The 18,310-nt window shown below is 61.0% G+C and overlaps 1 protein-coding gene across 2 annotated transcripts; it reads left to right on the forward strand.

The window, feature by feature from the left end:
- Positions 1-5,288: 5,288 nt before the first annotated feature.
- Positions 5,289-18,176, forward strand: VSTM2L (V-set and transmembrane domain containing 2 like). Of its 2 annotated transcripts, none has more exons than XM_053993315.1 (4): positions 5,289-5,496; positions 12,903-13,075; positions 14,217-14,267; positions 16,801-18,176. In XM_053993315.1, exons 1-4 carry the CDS (start codon positions 5,388-5,390, stop codon positions 17,107-17,109), a joined length of 642 nt encoding a protein of 213 aa, XP_053849290.1. In that variant the 5' UTR covers positions 5,289-5,387; the 3' UTR covers positions 17,110-18,176. The 2 variants fall into 2 exon arrangements, with proteins under 2 accessions (XP_053849290.1, XP_053849291.1); XM_053993316.1 differs by having other exon boundaries at positions 12,906-13,075.
- The last annotated feature ends 134 nt before the right edge of the window (positions 18,177-18,310 follow it).

An 18,310-nucleotide genomic window follows, 5' to 3' on the forward strand; every position in this document is an offset into this window, starting at 1 on the left:
AATGGTGACACCATCCATGCCGTGGGTGACAGGGTGGGAGTCCCAGTGCTGGCAGTATCAGGGGGGATGGGAGCACTGGTTTCCTCCTGCTGGGAGTGGCAGAAGCTGCTGGCATTTCCCTCTGGCCATGGGAAACAGGCACGGACCATCCTCGCTGTGTGTCCAAATCCATCTTCAGCTGCGCTCCCGGCTGAGCCTCCCTAAATGGGGGGAAATGAGTGTAAATCATGGCTGAGGAACATCTCCTGATATCCCAGTGGAGGGACTGAGGCTGTGCTAAATACAGACAGAGGCTGTCAGCACTGGGAACAAACCGTCAGCTGCAAAATAAGTCACTTACACTATTGATTTTTTTCAATATTTTTTTTTTTCTTTTAAGGCCTTGCTCTCAGGGAAAGCTCTTCTCTTGGGGCAGGAAATTATTTGGAGGGGGAAGGGCTGGTTGGTTTGTGGTATTTTTTTGTTTGTTTCTTTTACATTTAATTTTTTTGGTGCTTAATTGTTTGGAAAGAGGGAACTGTTCCACAATGACAGACACCTGTGATGTTGCTCCTCTCCATCAGGAACCTGGCAGTGGGTTCTGCAGAGGAAGGAGTTAATGGCCTGGAAACAGGCTTGAGTTCTCTGAAGAAATAATTCTTTTCAAGTAATTTTCTTCTGAATTTTATGCTTTGGAGACTTCCCTGTGCAGGGGCTGCTCTGGGCAGAGGCCTATGAGTCCCAAAGCCCCCATGTGCTGGGGGGGGGGGTGTTCCTGCTGCTTTTCCCACATCCTTCTGGGAATCCCGGGGCTCCCCAGGGTGGGGGGCCAGGGACAGAGGGCTGTGACCATCCCAAAACAGGCAGGGGGACAAAACCACCGTGTGTCCCTGCCCAGAAATACTCCCACTGCTCTCCCAGCCAGGTCATGCCACTGGGAAGGGCTATGCTGGCAGTGACACAAGGAGCCCGTGGTGGTGCTGGTGTCTTGAGCAAGGTTCCCTCTACCCAAAAACCCTCTCCTGCTCAGTCTGTTATTTTTGATGCTGTTGTGGCTGTCGTGGTGTGGGTGGGTGGGTTGTGTTTGCTCACCTGAGCTCCCACTCACCGCCTCCCTGGCTGCTCCCTGCCTGCACCGGGGGATCCCGACAGGCACTGCCTCCCTGGCTGGCTGTGCCCAGGATGATTTGTGGAGGAGCAGGCTCTAATGTTGCCTGGCGGGAGCATTGTTTTCCTGCAGCGCACGCAGACCTTTGCAAATAATCTAATAATGCAGGAATGTCAAACTTCAGCTGTGGAAGGAAATCCTTTTATACAGGAATTGTCAAGTCTCTAAACAAGTATCAGAAATGAGCTCAGTATCAATGTGGAGGGTGTTTATTCTGCCCGTCAGAGAGATGAACAACCCAATTCACTCTCCCAGGCAGACGCAAATTCGAGCGTTGGCTCCTGGACCTCAGGAGAGCTCAGTGCTGAGCCTTGGGGTGCCCCTGCATGAACCCTTAAAGAAGTGAATTTCAAAATAATGCACGAGGCAGACCCCAGTGCTTCAGCAGCTCTGGGGTTTGGGGTTTGAGGTTTTTTTCTTCAATTTGCTGGGCAGCTTTTGCTGTCAAAAGGGAACATGAGGTGTTGTTGGCTTTGCAATGAGCACGAGCAGCACTCAGGAGCCAGCAGGAAGGACCAATTATCTTGCTTTCATTCTGGGTGTCCTTGGACAACTCCAGGTTAGAGCTGTGTCCCCAGGGATGTTCTTTGTGCCCCTCAGGGTCTGGGCATCCCCCTGAGGCCGATGCCTCATGAGGTGCTACCGATATGTCTGACCCCCATCCCCTTCCAAGCCCACCCAGCTCTTCTGAACTCCACTGCACCCTCCAGCTTTGCAGGTTGCCTTTTCCTGATGGACAGGTGTCCCAGGGAATTCACATGCAAACCTCACGGGTGCACAAGCTGTGACCATGGTGGATGTGGTGCCTCTGGGATCTTTGTGGTTTCATTGCATGGAAGTGGCCACTGCTTTCCTTCATCTGGCGAGTGCCCCCCCACCCCTGCCCCCAAGCAGAACTGAGCAGTGGGCAGGAACCTGGCACTGACAGAGACAAGGAGCGTTTCATCCTCGAGAGCGAGTCCCTGAGCCCATTCTGCTGGAAGAGAAGCCCTGTGAGGGAGGCGCTGGCTGTTTTGAGCAATAAGAGTGAGCAGATAAGGGACCCGCTGCGCAGCGGGTGCCGGCTCGGCTCCGGGAGCCGCTGGCTCTGCTCCCGCCTCTGCGTGCGAGTGACCTCCCCCCGTGTCCCTGTCAGACAGCAGGGGGTTCTTTGGGGCTGCACGGCTGCACCCGCAGCAGCACCTGCCCGAGGCCTCGTCACCGGTGGATTAAAATTGAGGAGGAGAACCAAACCTTCCCAGCGTGCTTAAGACACGGGCACTGGCACTTCCCTGTCTGCTGGGTCCTGCAGAGCCCCAGTACCCGTTTTTCATCCACTGTGATGGCAGAAAATCTGCTGGAAATGGGACTTAATTCAGGCTCTGCCTCTGGAGGTGTTCCTGGCTCCAGGAGGAATTTATGTTCTTTGCTTCCTCCTGGCATGATTTAAATATCTCAGATGGTGCACAGGCAGGTTTCAGCCCTGGAGGTGCAGCTGCATGGCCTCGGCCTCCAGCGGGGGATGTGCTGCCCTTGTGTTGGGGTGCAGGAGCTGGGCTGGAGCCGGGAGCCCCTGCCCACGCCTGGAATGTGCAGTCACCACCGGGTGACGTCTCCAGCTCCTGCTCTGGCTACACCTGTGGGTGGGTGCTTCGCAAAGTGGGGTGCCAAGTCTGGGGGAGCACAGTTGGTAGCTGCCACCTCAGTGTGGGCTTGTTTTTATTCCCTTGCTGACCAGCGGCAGAAGATGGTCCCTGGGCCAGACAGCAGCCACGAGACTGGGCCAGTCGCCCAAAATGTGGAGCACACGAGTGCTTGGCCTTTGCTGCTTCTCCTGATGCACTTGACCCTGTGCACAAACTCCATCTTTCAGTACATGAACTCTGTCTTTCAGTGCAAGAACCCCCTATTTCAGGGCTTCACAAACCCCATCCCTTCAGTACATGAATCCCTCTGTTTCAGTGCGTGGGTTTTGCCTCCATACATGCCTCTGGGAGATCTGATGCTTTTGCTTTGTCTGGATCCAGCCCCGAGCTCCTCCCTGACCCAGCTGTGTTTGCTCAGCAGCTCCAGGCAGCTTCACCTCAGGACACCTGAAGTCCTTTGCCACTGCTGCTGTTGCCATCCCAGAGTGAGACCCTCCGATCCCAACCAGCCATGGAAACCTCTAAATGCAGCCGGGCATGGCCATCATGCCCATTTTTCTGTCACTGCTGCTCCCTCCTTCCCTCAGCTTTTAACTCCAGAGGGAGTAATGAACTTGGGCAGAGATCAATGCTCTGCTCTGAGACAGGCTTTATTCTGACATGCAGCAAATGCTGCAGCAGGTACAATTTTTTTTTTTTTTTTTAATTTATTGATTAGTAACACAGGTACGAGGCAGCACAGCTCCTGGCCAGGGCCTGCCTTGCTGGAGGGGAATGGGAAGAATACCCCCACTCTTTCTGGAGCCCTGCCAAGGGAAGGCTGAGGAAATACAGTCAGTATTTTCAAATCCAATTTAAAGAATCTCTTTGCAGCCAACATCTGTCATCTCTTGGCAGAAAACACCTGAAATAATCTGATTTTTTTCTGTTTATCTAGAGAGCAAGTAATATCCTTTTGATTGCTCTGTTGCATACAGATATTCTCGTGTGAGTGATGCCTGCTCTGTGCCTCCCCTGGTGCTGAGGCCAGTGTTTAGGACAGTGATACGGCACCACTGGGCCCCTTGGTGAATTTTAGGCTTTTCAGAAGAAGTGTATGAATTGCACAGGTGCTGTGGTTGTGACCTGCTGTGATGTGCAGCTCTGGAAGTGTTGGTGCTGTCGGTGGATTTGACCTCAGGATTTATCCACCCAAAGGGACACTGGGATCCCAGCGGTTCCATGAAATCCTGCTCGAGTCAGGAGCAGGGTGGCCGTTCCACCTCTCTGGTGCCACCAGCCACACTCCAGCCGGGCTCTGAGGGTGCATGTGAGCTTGCAACCCACCCCAGCTTCAGGTTTTTCGTTTTGAGACAAGTCTTGCACAGTGTGGGACAGCGATCAGGATACACGTGGGGACGCGTGTCCTTGTTCTTCCTGTAACGTTTCAAAAGCCCCTCGAAGTGCCCCCAGCTGGGCCCTGGCACTTGCGGTGAAGCCGGAGCACCGGGCACCGCACCGGCCGGGCACTGTCCCTCCGGCGCTGCATCTGCAGCCGCTGGGGCCGTGCTGAGATGAACTGGAGGGCCCTGGGCTGGGCGGTACTGGGCCGTACCGGGCCGGGCCGGGCCGTGCCGTGCCGGGCTGGTCGGGCGGAGCCGCGCTCTGCGCCGGGCTCTGTCCTGGGTGCTGAAGCCTCCCCCGCCGAGGCCGGCGGTGCCCGGGGTCCCGCCCCGCGGGGACCGGGGCCGGGGCCGCCCGGGAGAAACCTTTCCCTGTGTGGGACCTGTGCGTGCCGCGGGGCTCCGGCCGTGCGGGTGGTCCCGGCAGTGCGGTGCGGAGGGTCCCAGCGAGGCGTGGGAGTCCAGGCGGGACGGGGGGTGCTGAGGGGTCCCGAGTGGGCGCGGCGGTGCCGGTAGGTCCCGGCAGGGCGGAGGAGAGGTGCGGGAGGGGCGGTGCGAGGAATCCCGGCGGTGCCGGGGGTTCCAGGCGGTGCGGGGCAATGCGGGGGGGTCCCGGCGGTGCCGGGGTCCCGGCGGGGCGGCACGGGGGTCCCGGCGGTGCCGGGGGTTCCAGGCGGTGCGGGGCAATGCGGGGGGGTCCCGGCGGTGCCGGGGGTTCCAGGCGGTGCGGGGCAATGCGGGGGGGTCCCGGCGGTGCCGGGGGTTCCAGGCGGTGCGGGGCAATGCGGGGGGGTCCCGGCGGTGCAGGGGGTTCCAGGCGGTGCGGGGCAATGCGGGGGGGTCCCGGCGGTGCCGGGGGTTCCAGGCGGTGCGGGGCAATGCGGGGGGGGTCCCGGCGGTGCCGGGGGTTCCAGGCGGTGCGGGGCAATGCGGGGGGGTCCCGGCGGTGCCGGGGGTCCCGGCGGTGCCGGGGGTCCCGCGTGGGTGCGGCCCCGCCCCGCGCGCTTTGAGGATGAACCGTGGGAAAAAAACTTGGGGGGTGCGCGCGGGCCGGGATCCCTCCGCCGGGCGGGGGAGGCTCCGGGCGAGCCGCGGCACCGCCTCGGCGCGCGGCGCCCTCCGCGCGAGGGAAGAGCTCCGCAGCGCGGCGGCGCCGGGACCGCGGCGCAGCCCCGGGGACAGGGCTCGGCCCGGCGGCGCCGCCGCCCCCGGGACGGACGCGCCCGCGGCAAGATGGGCGCCCTGGCCCTGGCCCTGGGGATTTTCCACTACCTGGGGCTCTACCTGCAGCTCGGCGCCGCCTCCCGGCACCCCCCGTGGGACGCCCCGGCGGCGGGCAGCGGTGAGGCGGCGACGGCGGCCGGGGCTCGGGAAGGGGGCGGCTGAGCGGCGGGAGCTCCCGGGGCTCGGTGCCCCGCGGGGCTGGCGGCGGGTCGGGGCGGCTCCTGCTCGGACAGCGGGACGGGTGCGGGGGATCGGGGATCCCGGTCGGGCTCCGCCGCCGAGGGCAGCTCCGTGTCGCGGTCCGTCGCGCCGGCGGCTCGAGGAGCGGGGGGCAGCCGGGGCGAGCTGGGGTTGGGCTTCGCCGCTCCCGTCTCCGGAGCCCGGGGGGCGGCCGCTGCCTTCGCCGCTGGGCTGCCGAGTCGGGGGCTCCGCACGGTGCGTCCCGGCGCCTGCAGCCACCCGCACCCCGCGTCCGTGAACCTCCCGGTGCGCCTCCCGGTGCCCGCCGCCGTCCGCACCCCGTCTCCGTGTGTCTCACGGCGTCGCCGCCACCACCCGCACCCCGCGTCCGTGAGCATCTCGGTGCGCCTCCCGGTGCCGCCGCCCGCCCCGCCGTGCGATGCCCCACGCCCGGCAGCGGGGCTCCCCGCCGCCTCCCGCTCCTCCGCTCTCTCCGGTGCACGGCGGTTCGGCGGGTCCGTGCTGCCGAGCCCGCTGGGATCCACCGGGGTTGGGAAGGGGAACCTCCTTCTGCATCCTGCACCCTCCGGTGAGGAACCTGGCGTAGGGGCAGCTCCCTCGTGGGTATCGAGAAGGTGACAGGGCACCAAGACCCCTCGGAGGAGGCTGCTGAGACCCTCCTCGCTCTCTGTGGAGTGACACGGGCACGTTTAATCTCAGCCCGAGGGGTGACCACGGGGACATGCTGGGTGCCCCGGTCCCAGCTCTTCCCCCCGCCCAGCTCCGGGGCCTCCCGTGTGCGGAGGGACCCACTGTCTGCCCCGAGGAGCCTCCAGGCACACGCCTCGGGCCATGCCAGGGTGGCAGGTGTGAGGTGTCCCGCAGTTCGTGGTGTCCCGCAGCAGTGCGTGGGCTGGCAGGCACCTGCCTGCCCAGGGAAGGGATGGTCAGCCTCTGCATTGGGGGTTCACAGCAGGAGAGTTTCCAGACCTGCCAGGCTGGCATGCCAGACGGAAAGGTGGGTGAAGAGCCTCCATTAGCCACTGCTGCTCCCCACAGAAATTCAGCAATAGGCAAATAAATAGTGAAATGGTCGCTGTGAGGGAACAGGGAGCCAAAGGAGATGAAATATTCTGGGAGGGCGAGTGCACTTTGGAGCCACATTACAGCTTGCTACTCGAGCAGTTCTGCAGCAACTCACTTAATCACAACAGAAACCTTTATTAACGATACTGAAAAGCAGTGAATAAGTGGGTCATGTATAATAAGCCATTTGTGTTCAGTAGGTGAATACCAATTTGATAAAAGCTGTGTGTGCTGAAAACCTGTATAAATCGCTGTTTAGCAGATCGGAGACTGATCATTTCATTACTGGCTGGTGCAGCTTTGCCTCCACACCACGAGAGTCCAGCAGGTTGGAGACGTGGAGCGGGAGAGGGGCTGTGGCCAGCGGGATGGGTTCGGCCGTGGCTGGCGGGCACGGGCAGGTCCTGCCAGGCTCTGCCCGCAGCAGGAAGCGCCCAGAGCTCGCTGCCATCTCTGCCCGGTGCTGGAGGCCTGGAGGAGCCTCCACGGCATCACAAGGCTCTGCCACAGCCCCGGAGTGCGTTCATTCTTCCTTTCAATTTGTCCACGCCGGATGCAGCCGGGAATTGACCGGGAGCAGCGTGTGCTCCGCAGGCATCGGCGAGTGGCCATGAGCACCCCTGGGGCGCGGGCACCTCCCCCATCCTGCCACCCCACAGTGGGCAGCGGGGTTCTGCTCGCAGGGCAGCCACGGCTGTGGGGAGAGAAAAGTCACAGTCAAAGAAAGTCCTTTACCTGCCGCCACAGCAAAGGCTCTGCCTGTGGCAAGGATGAAACCAGAATGGGCTCCAACTGCCCCGTGAGAGCATCTGAGCCGGAGGATTCTTCCCACCATCCCTTCCCTACCCACAGTGCTGCTGCCTCTCCCCCTTCTCTCCTCTCCTCAGCCTGGCTCCTTCAATTATTCATGCCCCCCATTGCAGCCTGTGCACGCTGGGTTGCTGCCATCGGCTTTCTCATGCACTGGCTGGGAAGCTCCAGCCGCTTTCCCAGCCTGCTGGCTCTGGAGCGGGGCAGGGGAGCTGTGCCGTGAGGAGGAGCTGCCCGGCTTCTTCCCGGCATCCTGTACAGGCGATATCGCCTCGCCTCAGCAGAGCCGCGGCTGCAGGCTGGAGAGAGCGGTGCCCCGGCTCCCCAGGGCGCTGCCCTGCTCCGTTCCCGCACACCCCAGTGATTATTCTATCAATTACTTTCATAAACACTTTGCATTCTGCCGGATTTTTGCACACTTCCTGGTGGGAATTCTCCACGCGATGTGTTTTTCCTGCTGCTGTTCGTGCAGTCATTCAGCGCAATTACATCTGACACCTCTCCTCATCAAACGTCTGGGCTTTCTCTTCCCTTGAAGCGGCTGACAGACGACGGGCCAGACACTGGGAATTATTACGTTAGGACAGTGACAGCTAATTTTAATCATAACGTTCCCCATGAGCGAGGCAGGAATCAACCAACAGCCGGCACGGCTGCACACGGTCTGGGAGCTGTGGGCAGCACGGCAGGGCTGGAGTGAGGACCTGGAGTGGGCCAGGGAGCTGGAGGCTCTGCACTGCTGCCTTCTTCACCAGGGGCTGCTCCGGGGCCAGATGGATGCCCAAGTGGGCACCTGCTGGACCCTCTCCCCTTCACGGCTCCTCTGGGATTTTTGGTTCATGGTGTGAGTGGGACTTGTGCATCTTGGGACAGACAGCCCTTCCTGGCCCTGTCCTTGACAGCTCTGGCTCTCTCCGAGCTCCTCTGTTCCGTGGCTGTTTCCCCTCCTGTTTCCCCTTTCCTGCCTGGCTGTCCCCTCCCTATGGCTCCATCTGCGGTGGGTGCCCGATTGAGCACCGGGGATGTTGGTTGGGCTCGGTTGTGTCGGGTGCATTCATGACTTGTATCGTGTGCTCCGTGCGCAGCTGGACTGGGATGAGCTCAGCAGTGGTGGGGTGGGCAGAGCCGGGCTGGAAGGTGCCGTGTCCATGAGCACCAGGCACTGCCAGCTCTGGGGGATGGTACCAGCACCTGTGTGCGGTGTGGGCAGCTCTTGGCAGCAGCTGCCGGTGCCAGTGGCTCGGGTTTTGGGTGCTGGGTGTGAGACCAGGGGGGCTGATCCTGTCTGCCCCTTCCCATTCCTACAGAATGATTCCAGGTGAGAATCCTCCCCTGGCTGCTGGGAGTCATCCCCTGGCAGAGAGCAGCACCAGAGCGAGGGGTGGCTGCAGGCTGGCTGCACACACTGCTGGAGCTCCACAGGGAGCTGTCAAAAAAAGGCCGTTTTAGGGCTTTGCTACTTATACTATCAAATAGCAGCTCTTCCTTGAGCCCCTTGGGAGGGAATTTTCTGAGAACTGTGAGTCCCCAGGACCCAGATGGGAGCAGCAAGTCCCCTTCCATGGGCAAAGCTTGGTGTAGCCGGGGCCAGACTGGAGACACTCACCACTGACCTCGCTCTTGCTGAGGGGGTTAAACATTAGGGGAGTGGGAAGCGCTGGGGACAGGAGCTGGGGCAGCCCAACACGAAGGGGCACTGCTGGAAACATCTGCAGTTTTCAAGGTTAATTCCAGCTCTCTGGTGAGGTGAGTGCTGGCCTGATCACATTCACTGAGTTAGGTGGGTTTTTTTTTGTTTTAACTCACATGCTGCAAATTTGAGCTCCTTCTGCTGCTCATATGACAGTAAAGAGGGGCAGAGCAATGGCGCTGCCATCCCCAGCGTGTGGTGGGAGCCTCCCGGCCCCAGCCACGGCCGCGACGCTCCAGCCTGACGCGTCTCGTGGGAAGGGAGATGGCTGGAGGAGAGCAGCGCTCCCCGCCAAAGTGCTCTGCCCGCTCAGCTGCCGGGGCCGGGGCCACCTGGCCTCTCTCAGCAGTGACGCGGCCGTCACGCCGTGTTTATGCAGCGGTTCGCACCGCGATGTGTTTTCAGCGCCCCGGGGTCAGCATCCCTGCTCGCAGCCTTGTCAGGAGGAGACGCATCCACAGCTGCTCGTGGCGGTGGGAAGGGGAGGGGAGGGAGGCTGCAGCCCGACCTGTGCAGCAGCCTCTGGCAGATCCGGGGTCCCCATGGTGGGGTATCGGTCACACAGGCACTGGGGTAGTGCCCAGCTCTCTTCTGGATCCATCCGGAGGGTGCCTCCCGATCTCCCGGGATGGCTCTTTCCCAGGCCAAGGGCTGGGGGGTCCGTGGCAGCCAGGAGGGTCCATGTGTCTCTCTGTCCCTGCCCTGTCCGTGTGCCGGGTCCCGGGTGCCTTTGCTGCCGGCAGGACATGGCGCCCCTGAAGCCGGGGCTGTCGCTGTCCATCAGCCACGGGAGCCGTGGGCTCCTGGGAAGGGGAGGGTGCTGGGGAGGTCGTGGATGTCTGGGGAGGGGACGGTGCCGGAGGGGCTGTGGGTGCCTGGGGAGAGTGTCAGTGGTGGTGGATTCTCTTGGACTCATTTGCTTTTCCTGCAGCGGTGCAGCACAAACCCAGCAGGTCAGAGCCGGCCCCACACCAGGGAGGCAGGGCAGGTCTGGATGGACACTCCAGCGGGCAGGAGCAGGAGCAGAGGGACATTTCAGCTCCCCCAGCCCCTGTCCCTGCCCAGTGTGGGACGGAGCCAGCCCCAGCCCCACCGCCTGCTTGGCTGTCACCCCACCAGCCCGGCTGCAGCTCCAGAGAGGGGCTCCAGCTCCGCTGGGCAGAGAAAGAGGCTTCTGACTCCGTGCTTAGGGAAAAAATTCCTCCCGGAGCAGGAACCTGCGCTGACCAGGTGATTAACAGGAGTTTGCAAATGTCCAATGCATATTTCATTGTCCTTTGGTACATCTTTACAAAACCATTAGCCTGAGTTGGTGCCCCTGACGCTGCTCTGGTGTTGTCCTTGGTGCCGTGTGGGGGCTGTGGTGGGGGGCTGTGGAGGCTGGCACAGCTGAGGAATGGCAGGCAGCAGGCAGAGTCCTGCTGGGCTCCTGGGGCTGCACGGCTTTCTGTGCTGCGTGGGGCCTACGGACGAGGCAGGGGGATGGAGCAGGGGTCTGAGGTCATTTCCAGGTGCTCGGGGCAATGCACGACCTGCTCTTGCCCCAGCACAGTCCCATCCCCGCTGCAGGAGCCCCCTCCCCGTGCAGAGCGTGACCAAGGTGAGGGATGTGCCCACCGCAGGTCTGTCTCTGGTTTATGAGAGCACCAAGCTGTCCCAGCAGGCATTTTCAATTCTGTTTATCTGTGTTTCCCCATTGAGTTCATTTTATTTCCCCTGATTTTTATTTCCTGGAAGATTTATTGATCCTAGTGTTCTCAGTTTATGACAGGTAGCAGGCCATAAAGCACACGGAGCGGCGGCCCCCTCCCTCCCTCTGTGGGGATGAGGCTCCAGTGTCAGTGGGGGGAGAGGGATGGGGCTGGGGGGGCAGGGACCGGGACACTGGGGGGATAGGGCAGTGGCCAGAGTTGGTGACTTGTCCAGCGTTCACAGGAGCAGTGTCCAAGCAGCTTGGCCAACACAGTGCAGGGTCTATGCCCAGCCTGGGGGCTGCCTGGGGGGACCCTGATCCCCACTGGGGTCCCTGTGAGGGGCAGGGCTGGGGGGCACTGAGTCACCTCTCTCCAGGTGGGGTTTGGGTCCACGGCATCCATCAGGCAAGGCACATGGTGCTGCTGGAGGACATATGTGAAAGATGTGTCCCCAGCAAAAGTGATGACCCTGGGTATCCATCTGCAGGATCTATGCTCCTCTGGATGTGCTTGGAGGTGGCTGAGCTCTGGGGTTAATTAGTACATACGCTTCCCAATTAAAATCGGAAAGAAAGAAGGCGCTTGATTCAATCCAGCCTTTTCTCAGCTTATCTGCCAAATTCCCGTCTGTGGGAGCAGATTTTAATTGTGTTCACAGTAATTTGGACCTGGCTGGAGCCCTCAGGCCATTACCCCACCTCTGCACTGCTGGAGCTGTGGTGGCTGGGGGCCTGGTGCAGGCTCTGCTGGGACCCACTGGCTCTGGCCATTGCTCCTGCCAGCAGGAATTCTGCGGGGCAAGAGCCTGATCCTGGCTGCAGCCAGGGAATGGGTGGGCGAGTGCTGGTCAATGACTGGACACAATAGCCTCAGCTGTTGTGCCCAGTCATGGCTTGGAGCATGGAGGAACCCTTTGTCCTGTGCCAAGAAGACCCCCCTGCTCCTCCCACAACCCTTGGTCACTAGAGCTGTTCCCTTGCCTGGGGTTCCCTCCCTCCCCAGCACAGAATCCATGTGGCTGCTGGCACCAGGCTCTGGGTGAACGGGATGTGGGAACAGCACCAGGAACCCCACCAGGACACCCTGCCTTGGTAAACCCCGGCGTTGGGTATTTTTCTCTGTTCCCTGCTGAGATGGATTAAAGGAAAGCGATAAGTGGATGGGATTTCCATGCGTCCAGAGGGACAGGGAGATATTAGAAGTATTAACTTTTTGTCTGGGCTGGTGATAATTGGTTTTCAGAGGGATCAGGGCTGGAGAGAGTGTTGCTCTCGACAGGCTGTGTGTCCCAGAGGGCTCCGGTGGCTCCCATGGGACCTGCACTGTGGCTGTGAGCCAGCAGTGCCGGCAGCGTGAGGTGGGGAGTGAAGACCGGAGGCACAGGGCACCCTCGGAAGCCGAAGCAGTGCCGGGGTGTGCAGGGGGCAGGCTGCCCTGTCCCCATGCTGTGCCACAGAGAAGCCACCGCACCGATCGTGGCAGCAGCGTTTGCCGGTGCCCTGCACACTGGGGCCGTCTGTACGGAGGAACAACAGTCTCTCCAGAGGAGATGAAAAGAATTCTAATTACATCTCTGAACAATATTTGTTTTGAGCGAGGAAAGCAAACCATATGGCGTGTGGGAGCCTGTTTGGGGCCGCATTAAGTGAGGATTTGTTTTTCAGTTATGTCCTGATCTGAACGAGATGCAATCATGCTCTATTTATTTCCTTCACCTCAGAGGTGTGGCAGGTCCCGCGCTCGTTCTGGGGCAGGGGTCTGAGGGATGCTGAGCGAGCAGGGACCACAGGTTTCTGCTCCCTCCCTTTCCCCCCACTGCTCTTTGCAAAGTGCCTGGGTGGGGGGCAGGCACCTCTGCTGGGGGTGGGGAGGGGACACTTGTGTGGGAAAGGAGAAGCTGGGGATGACAAGGACCTGTCTGCTGTGCCGTAGGGGCTGGGTCTGTTTGGCCAGGGAAGGATCCAGGCACTCCTGGTGACTCTGCCTGTGTGGCCGGTGGCATTGTCCTTCACCGGGACAGTGCTACGTCCCCGCAGGCACCCACAGCCCTCGCTCTGTCTCCAGCAGCTCTCTTCACCGAGACCCCCCACGACATGACGGCGCAGGCGGGTGAGGATGTGGAGATGGCGTGTTCCTTCCGCGGCAGCGGCTCCCCCTCCTACTCCCTTGAGATCCAGTGGTGGTACGTCCGCAACCACAAGGACTGGACGGACAAACAGACGTGGGCTTCCAGTCAGGTAATGCCCCTCGTCCTCCTCCTCCACGGCAGCAAGGAACGGCAGAGCCCTTCAGGCAGAGCCCTTGCCTGCACTTGCCATGGGGAAGGGCTTTGTTTGCAGCCACTGCTGGGTTTTGGTGGGACCCCGACCCGCAGCAGCACCCCCGGTGCTGGCTGGACCTGCAGAGCAGGGTTTCACCCTCTGCTCTGACAGAGCAGCCGAGGGTCCTGTGGTGCAATTAATTGGCTGCATGGGCTGCTCGACGTCCAGCTGCACCGAGGATGCTCCGGGGCCAGTGGGGCTGGGCTGTCCTGGCCGCCCTTCCCAGCCAAGGGGCTGCCTGGCCCATTGCCAGGATCCGTCCCATGCTGAGGCTTTGTCTTTTTTTTTTTTTTTTTTTTTTTTTTGTGCTTGTGCCTTTGCCTATCTCATCACCAGCTCATCCCTCCTGGCCCTGCACCCTCCACCCCTCCCTTGTCCCCTGTTCCCCTGTGTACTCGTCCGGCAAACAGCCTCTCTTTATTTCTCTCTCTGTTCACACAGAGATAAGGGCCAAAGAATGGGAAACAGCTTTGGGGATTTTAATGAGTCTTTATTGTAGTGACTTTGGCAGGGCTGCTGCTGGTGTTGCCATAAACTGAGGAGCCTCAGGGCAGTGCTGCCAGCATGGGTGGAGGCCTGCCAGGGGTCGAGGGTGGGCAGGGCCAAGGGTGTTGGAGGCGCTGGGAATGCACAGCCTGTGGCTGCAGGAGGGAAGATTGGTGGCAATGGGGCAGGTGCTGGCAGTGATGGGGACAGAGTTCCAGGGACAGGGGTCACTCCTTGCAGCAGTGATGCCACAGTGATCAGGGCTCCATCCCCACTCCTGGACCGTGGGGAGCACCTGGAGCTGAGATGCAGCAGAACCTGTGGGTGAGCACTCCTATGCTCCCTGGCTGCTGTGCTGCTGCTGGTCCCTCCCATCCCGGGTACCCAGTGTGACTTCATCTGCCCTGGGTGCCTGGGTTTGCTGGGGTTGGGCAGACTCTCCTCTCTTCCCCCTTTCTCCCTCTTCCTTCCTGCTTGGGGCAGGCATCCTGGGAGTGGGAAGGAGTCTGGTGGGCTGAACTGACCATTTCTCTTCCCTCTCTGGTCTCCCCCTACCCTGCTTTTTCCACAGCTGAAATCATCACCACCAGAGGAGCCCGGGAAAGAGGCGACAAAAATCAGCGTGAGTTTGGGTGATGGTTCTTGTTGAGGGCTCAGCAGGACATTCTGCTGGTCCCAGTGCCACAGGCTGGGAACACCAGGGTGGGAGACCTGGGTCTGCCTTGGCTCAGTCCTGAGGGTGACCGGGGTGAGGGGTGGCTGCCCTGCTCTCCCTGGCACTGAGAGGCACAGCCTGGACCCTGAGCCTCGTCCGGCATCTGAGTGACACATTAATGCCAGGGATAAAATAATCCAATTGACTCGGCGGATTAGCATCCCAAAGCCATTTAGGCTCATGTGAGCAGAATGAGGAGCTGCTAATCAGTTAAATAAAACACTCTTGGCCTTCTGCTGCCAGGTGTGTGCCCCCCTGGCCCTCCCTGCCTTGGGGAGCTCTGCATTTGGGGGTGCCACAGACACAGAGCAGTGCTGGAAAGCTTCCCACTGTTACCTGGCACCCGCTCCTGGCACTTCTATTTTCCTTCACTGAGTGAGCAAGGGGGGATGGGGTTGGTCAGGCACCCGTGGCTTCTCAGATGGGTGCCCCCCACACCCAGGACCAGTCTCTCATCCCTGGGGAGCCCTTCCCAAGGGAGAGCATCACCTTTCAGCACTCACTTGCAGGATCAGTGCATGGCTCTCTTGATGGTAACAAATCCCCCTCCAGCGGTCATGTCCGCTTTGATTAATTGACACCCACAATCCATATCCAAACCTAAGTGGGTTCTTCCAGGATCTGTTCCTCACCAGGGTGCTGTGGGTCTTTGCCCCACAGGCAGCAAAGTTCCAGGACTGCTGCTGGGCTCTGCCAGGCCCTGTCTGCTCAGCTCAGGGGGCTGCTGCTCCCTGCATTCCACCCAGGCCCTGCTCCAGGGGCAGGAGGGGCTGTGGTGGGTGCACGGAGCCATCCTGGGGCCAGCACTCCTCTCAGTTCAACCAGTGCATGTTTCAGCATAATTAGGCAGTTAATTGCACGCTGGGATGGAATTGACGGGTGTGTGAGTGTAACCAGGATTTGTTTTGAATCATTCGAGGTCTCTGCTGCTTCCTCCAGATCCAGCCAGCAGGGAGAGGCTGGAGCTTCAAACCTTTTTTTGTTGTTATTTCAAATGTCCTTGGTCATTAAGTGTTTATGGAATGGAGGAGGTAAATGAGCATGGGCGGTTCTGATGGAACGTGAGGTACAGCCACAACAGCAGGTGACAGGGAACAAACAGCAGGGTCAAACAGTGAGGGGGGGATGTAAATCCCGAGGAGGAGCCACCGTGCCAGGCACCCCTTGGCCGTGTATTATTCACCAAACACACCTGGTGCTGGAAATGCTTTGCAGGGATGAAGAGCTGTGAAACATGATGAGTTTGGGTTTATTTTCTCCCCCCTTTGAATCCAACGGCAGAGCACAGGGCTGAGCTGGGGCTGGGCACAGCAAATCTGCCCATCCTGGCCATGCCGGGGCTCTGCCCCATTCCCATGGGCAGTGAGGGCTGTCGCTGCCCTGCCTGTGCTGGTGGAGCCACAGGAGTTATGGCCTGTCATAAAATCTTCCCTCCTGAGGCTCAGTGACCTGCTGGGTAGCGGCTCCATGGCCACTGGTGGCACCAGCAAATTGGGGTTTTATTTTATTAGTTCTAAATTTCCCAGCCATTAATTTCAGTGACTTCTGGCTCTCTCGACAAAGAGGTTTTTTTGAAGCTCCTTTCCCATGACAGTCTCAGCATCTGGCCACACTTGCACCAGGGCTTGTCCTGTCCCGAGAGACCCACACTTGGAGCAGTGCAGGATTGGGGCTCACGGCTGCACATGGCCACTGAGCAGCCCTGAGATGCTGTTTGGGGTGGCCCTGGCTGTGACCTGTGGCACCAGCTCCCTCTCAGCAGCCCATGGTGTGCAGGGCAGCTGAATGCAGCAGCTTGTGTGTGCTCATGTGTGTTTGTATGTGCTTGTATGTGCACGTGTGGGCAGGTGTCTTCATGTTCCAGCACTGGATGCCACCACAGTGAGGGGACATTGAGGGGTCCTGGTCCCCACGCTGCCTCCTGTGCTGTTTGGGGTGGGTTTTGCCCCTCTCCAGCCCCGTTTCCAAACACCATAAAATCCTCAGCTAACAAATGCAGTGGCGAATAGAAAAACGGCCTTTGCCATCCAGTGTGATTATAGGGAACAGAGCCAGGGGCCTCGGGGTGGGTTATAAATCTGATTTATTGACCCAGCCCAGAGCAGCCACGGCTCTGGCTAGTGAGTAAGTCTTAAATTTCATTGGGTGATAAATACTGAGAGCGAATCAATTTGGTAGAAAAGCTAATTAGCCAGCGTGGTTCCGCATCGATCTCCGAGCCCTGCGTGGCCGGGTGTGAGCTGGGGCTTCCATCATCCTGCGGGCCCAGGCTGGGGCTGGGTCCCCCCTGCACCAACTTCACCAGCCTTTACCATGTCCTCGCCAGCCGGGGCGTAGCGTGGTGTGGTGGCACACGGTCGGGGGTGGCACTGACCCGGGTGTCTGGGGGGGGCAGCGGGAGTCCTGGGGCCCCCCTGACCGCCCGTCTGCCCCGATGCAGGTGGTGAAGGTGGTCGGCAGCAACATCTCCCACAAGCTGCGGCTGTCGCGAGTGAAGCTGGAGGACGAGGGGACGTACGAGTGCCGGGTGATCGACTCCAGCGACGGCAAGGCACGGCACCACAAGGTGAAGGCGTACCTGCGGGTGGAGGCAGCGGGGGGCCCGGGGCACCCCCAGGACACCGAGCTGCGGGAGGCGCCGCTGGCAGAGCTCGCCGCGCCGGGCTCAGCCCACGCACACCACCACCACCACCACAAAGCCGGGAAGGAGCTGAAGAAGCGCTCGGCAGACACCTCCTGTGTGCTGTAGGTGGGCGGTGCGGGGGGACGCCGGAGCCCCCCTCCGCCCCGGACTCAGCGGAGCCACCAAGGGTCCCGCACCCCCTGCCAGAGACTGGCCCCACCACCCCGTCTTGTCCAGCACCCCTCGCCACCTCCCTCTCCCACAGGGCGCCGCGGGTTTCTCCCCAGCCACGGGGCCCAGCGGTGCCAGGGCTCGGCGTGGTGTGGGAGCCGGACCTGTCAGTGCCGTGGCTGCATCGCCGGGGCTGTGCCCGGGGCCAGGGCATGTGCCCACACGTGGTGGTCCCCATCCCCCCGGCCTTGTGCGGGTGGGCGCCCGCTGCCGCTGCCGCTGCCACCGTGGTGCCGCGGGCTGTGCTGTGTCCCCGCTCTCTGCCCAGTGGGGCCCTCCTGCCCACGGGACCCTCCCTGCCCTCCCCCGTGCTTCGCAGACCCAGCCGCCTGTTCCTGTAGGTTGCCCCGTTTAGTTGCTCGGTTCCAGCCCCACAGTGCGTATCTTAGTTCCAGCCTCCATCCTAGAGCCCGTGTGTATCCCCCCTGCCCTGCCCTGCCCCTGCCTGCCCGCAGCCCCCAGCAGCACGTCAAGGCCTGAGCTCAGCAGAGGAAGGACGGCACGGCCCATTCCTGGCATCGCTCAGCCAGGCAGCTGCCCGTGCTCCGTGTATGCCCGGGAAGGTGTGCCATCGGCGCTGGCCCCTTCACCCATCACTCCTCCTCCCCTCGCATCTCACAGAGGATGGGGCGCTCACCCGCCAGCCCCGTCCAGCGTGGCCCCGTCCCGCTGCCCGTGCTGCCGTGGCTCTCGGCCCCTCTCGGTCAAACATCCCTCCCCACCAGGCCACAGCACCACGTTGCCCCGGGCAGGGTCTGGCCCACGGGCTCTTGTGTCGCAGTGCAAACAGCAGAGCCCGTCCCTGCTGCCCGCACGGGTGACCACGGCCACTGGTGACGGAGCTGTGGGGAAGGAGAGTGGGGTCCCGAGCCTCCCCGCCCGGGTGCCGGGCGCTGCTCCCCTGCTGCCCCCCAGCCTGCCACCATCAGACTTGCTGCAGCTAATAAAGCTCTTTAAACGAAGCCTCTGCCGGTCTGTGCTCTCTGTCTGTGGCACGGCAAGGGGACAGGGCTTTGGCATGGCCTCGGGTAAAAAGGGGCAGAGCTGGGGCTGCTGGACTGGGGCCGGTGGGGATGGCCATGAGGGTGGGCATCAA

Source organism: Vidua macroura, chromosome 17 (genome assembly GCF_024509145.1).
Source record: "Vidua macroura isolate BioBank_ID:100142 chromosome 17, ASM2450914v1, whole genome shotgun sequence".
NCBI lineage: Eukaryota > Metazoa > Chordata > Aves > Passeriformes > Viduidae > Vidua > Vidua macroura.

Bases quoted from the DNA above. Each gene is read 5' to 3' on its own strand.
- VSTM2L (XM_053993315.1), top strand. From the start codon at position 5,388: ATGGGCGCCCTGGCCCTGGCCCTGGGGATTTTCCACTACCTGGGGCTC. The intron at 5,497-12,902 runs GTGAGGCGGCGA...CTCTGTCTCCAG, and splicing joins CGCCCCGGCGGCGGGCAGCG to CAGCTCTCTTCACCGAGACC. The intron at 14,268-16,800 runs GTGAGTTTGGGT...GCCCCGATGCAG, and splicing joins AAGAGGCGACAAAAATCAGC to GTGGTGAAGGTGGTCGGCAG.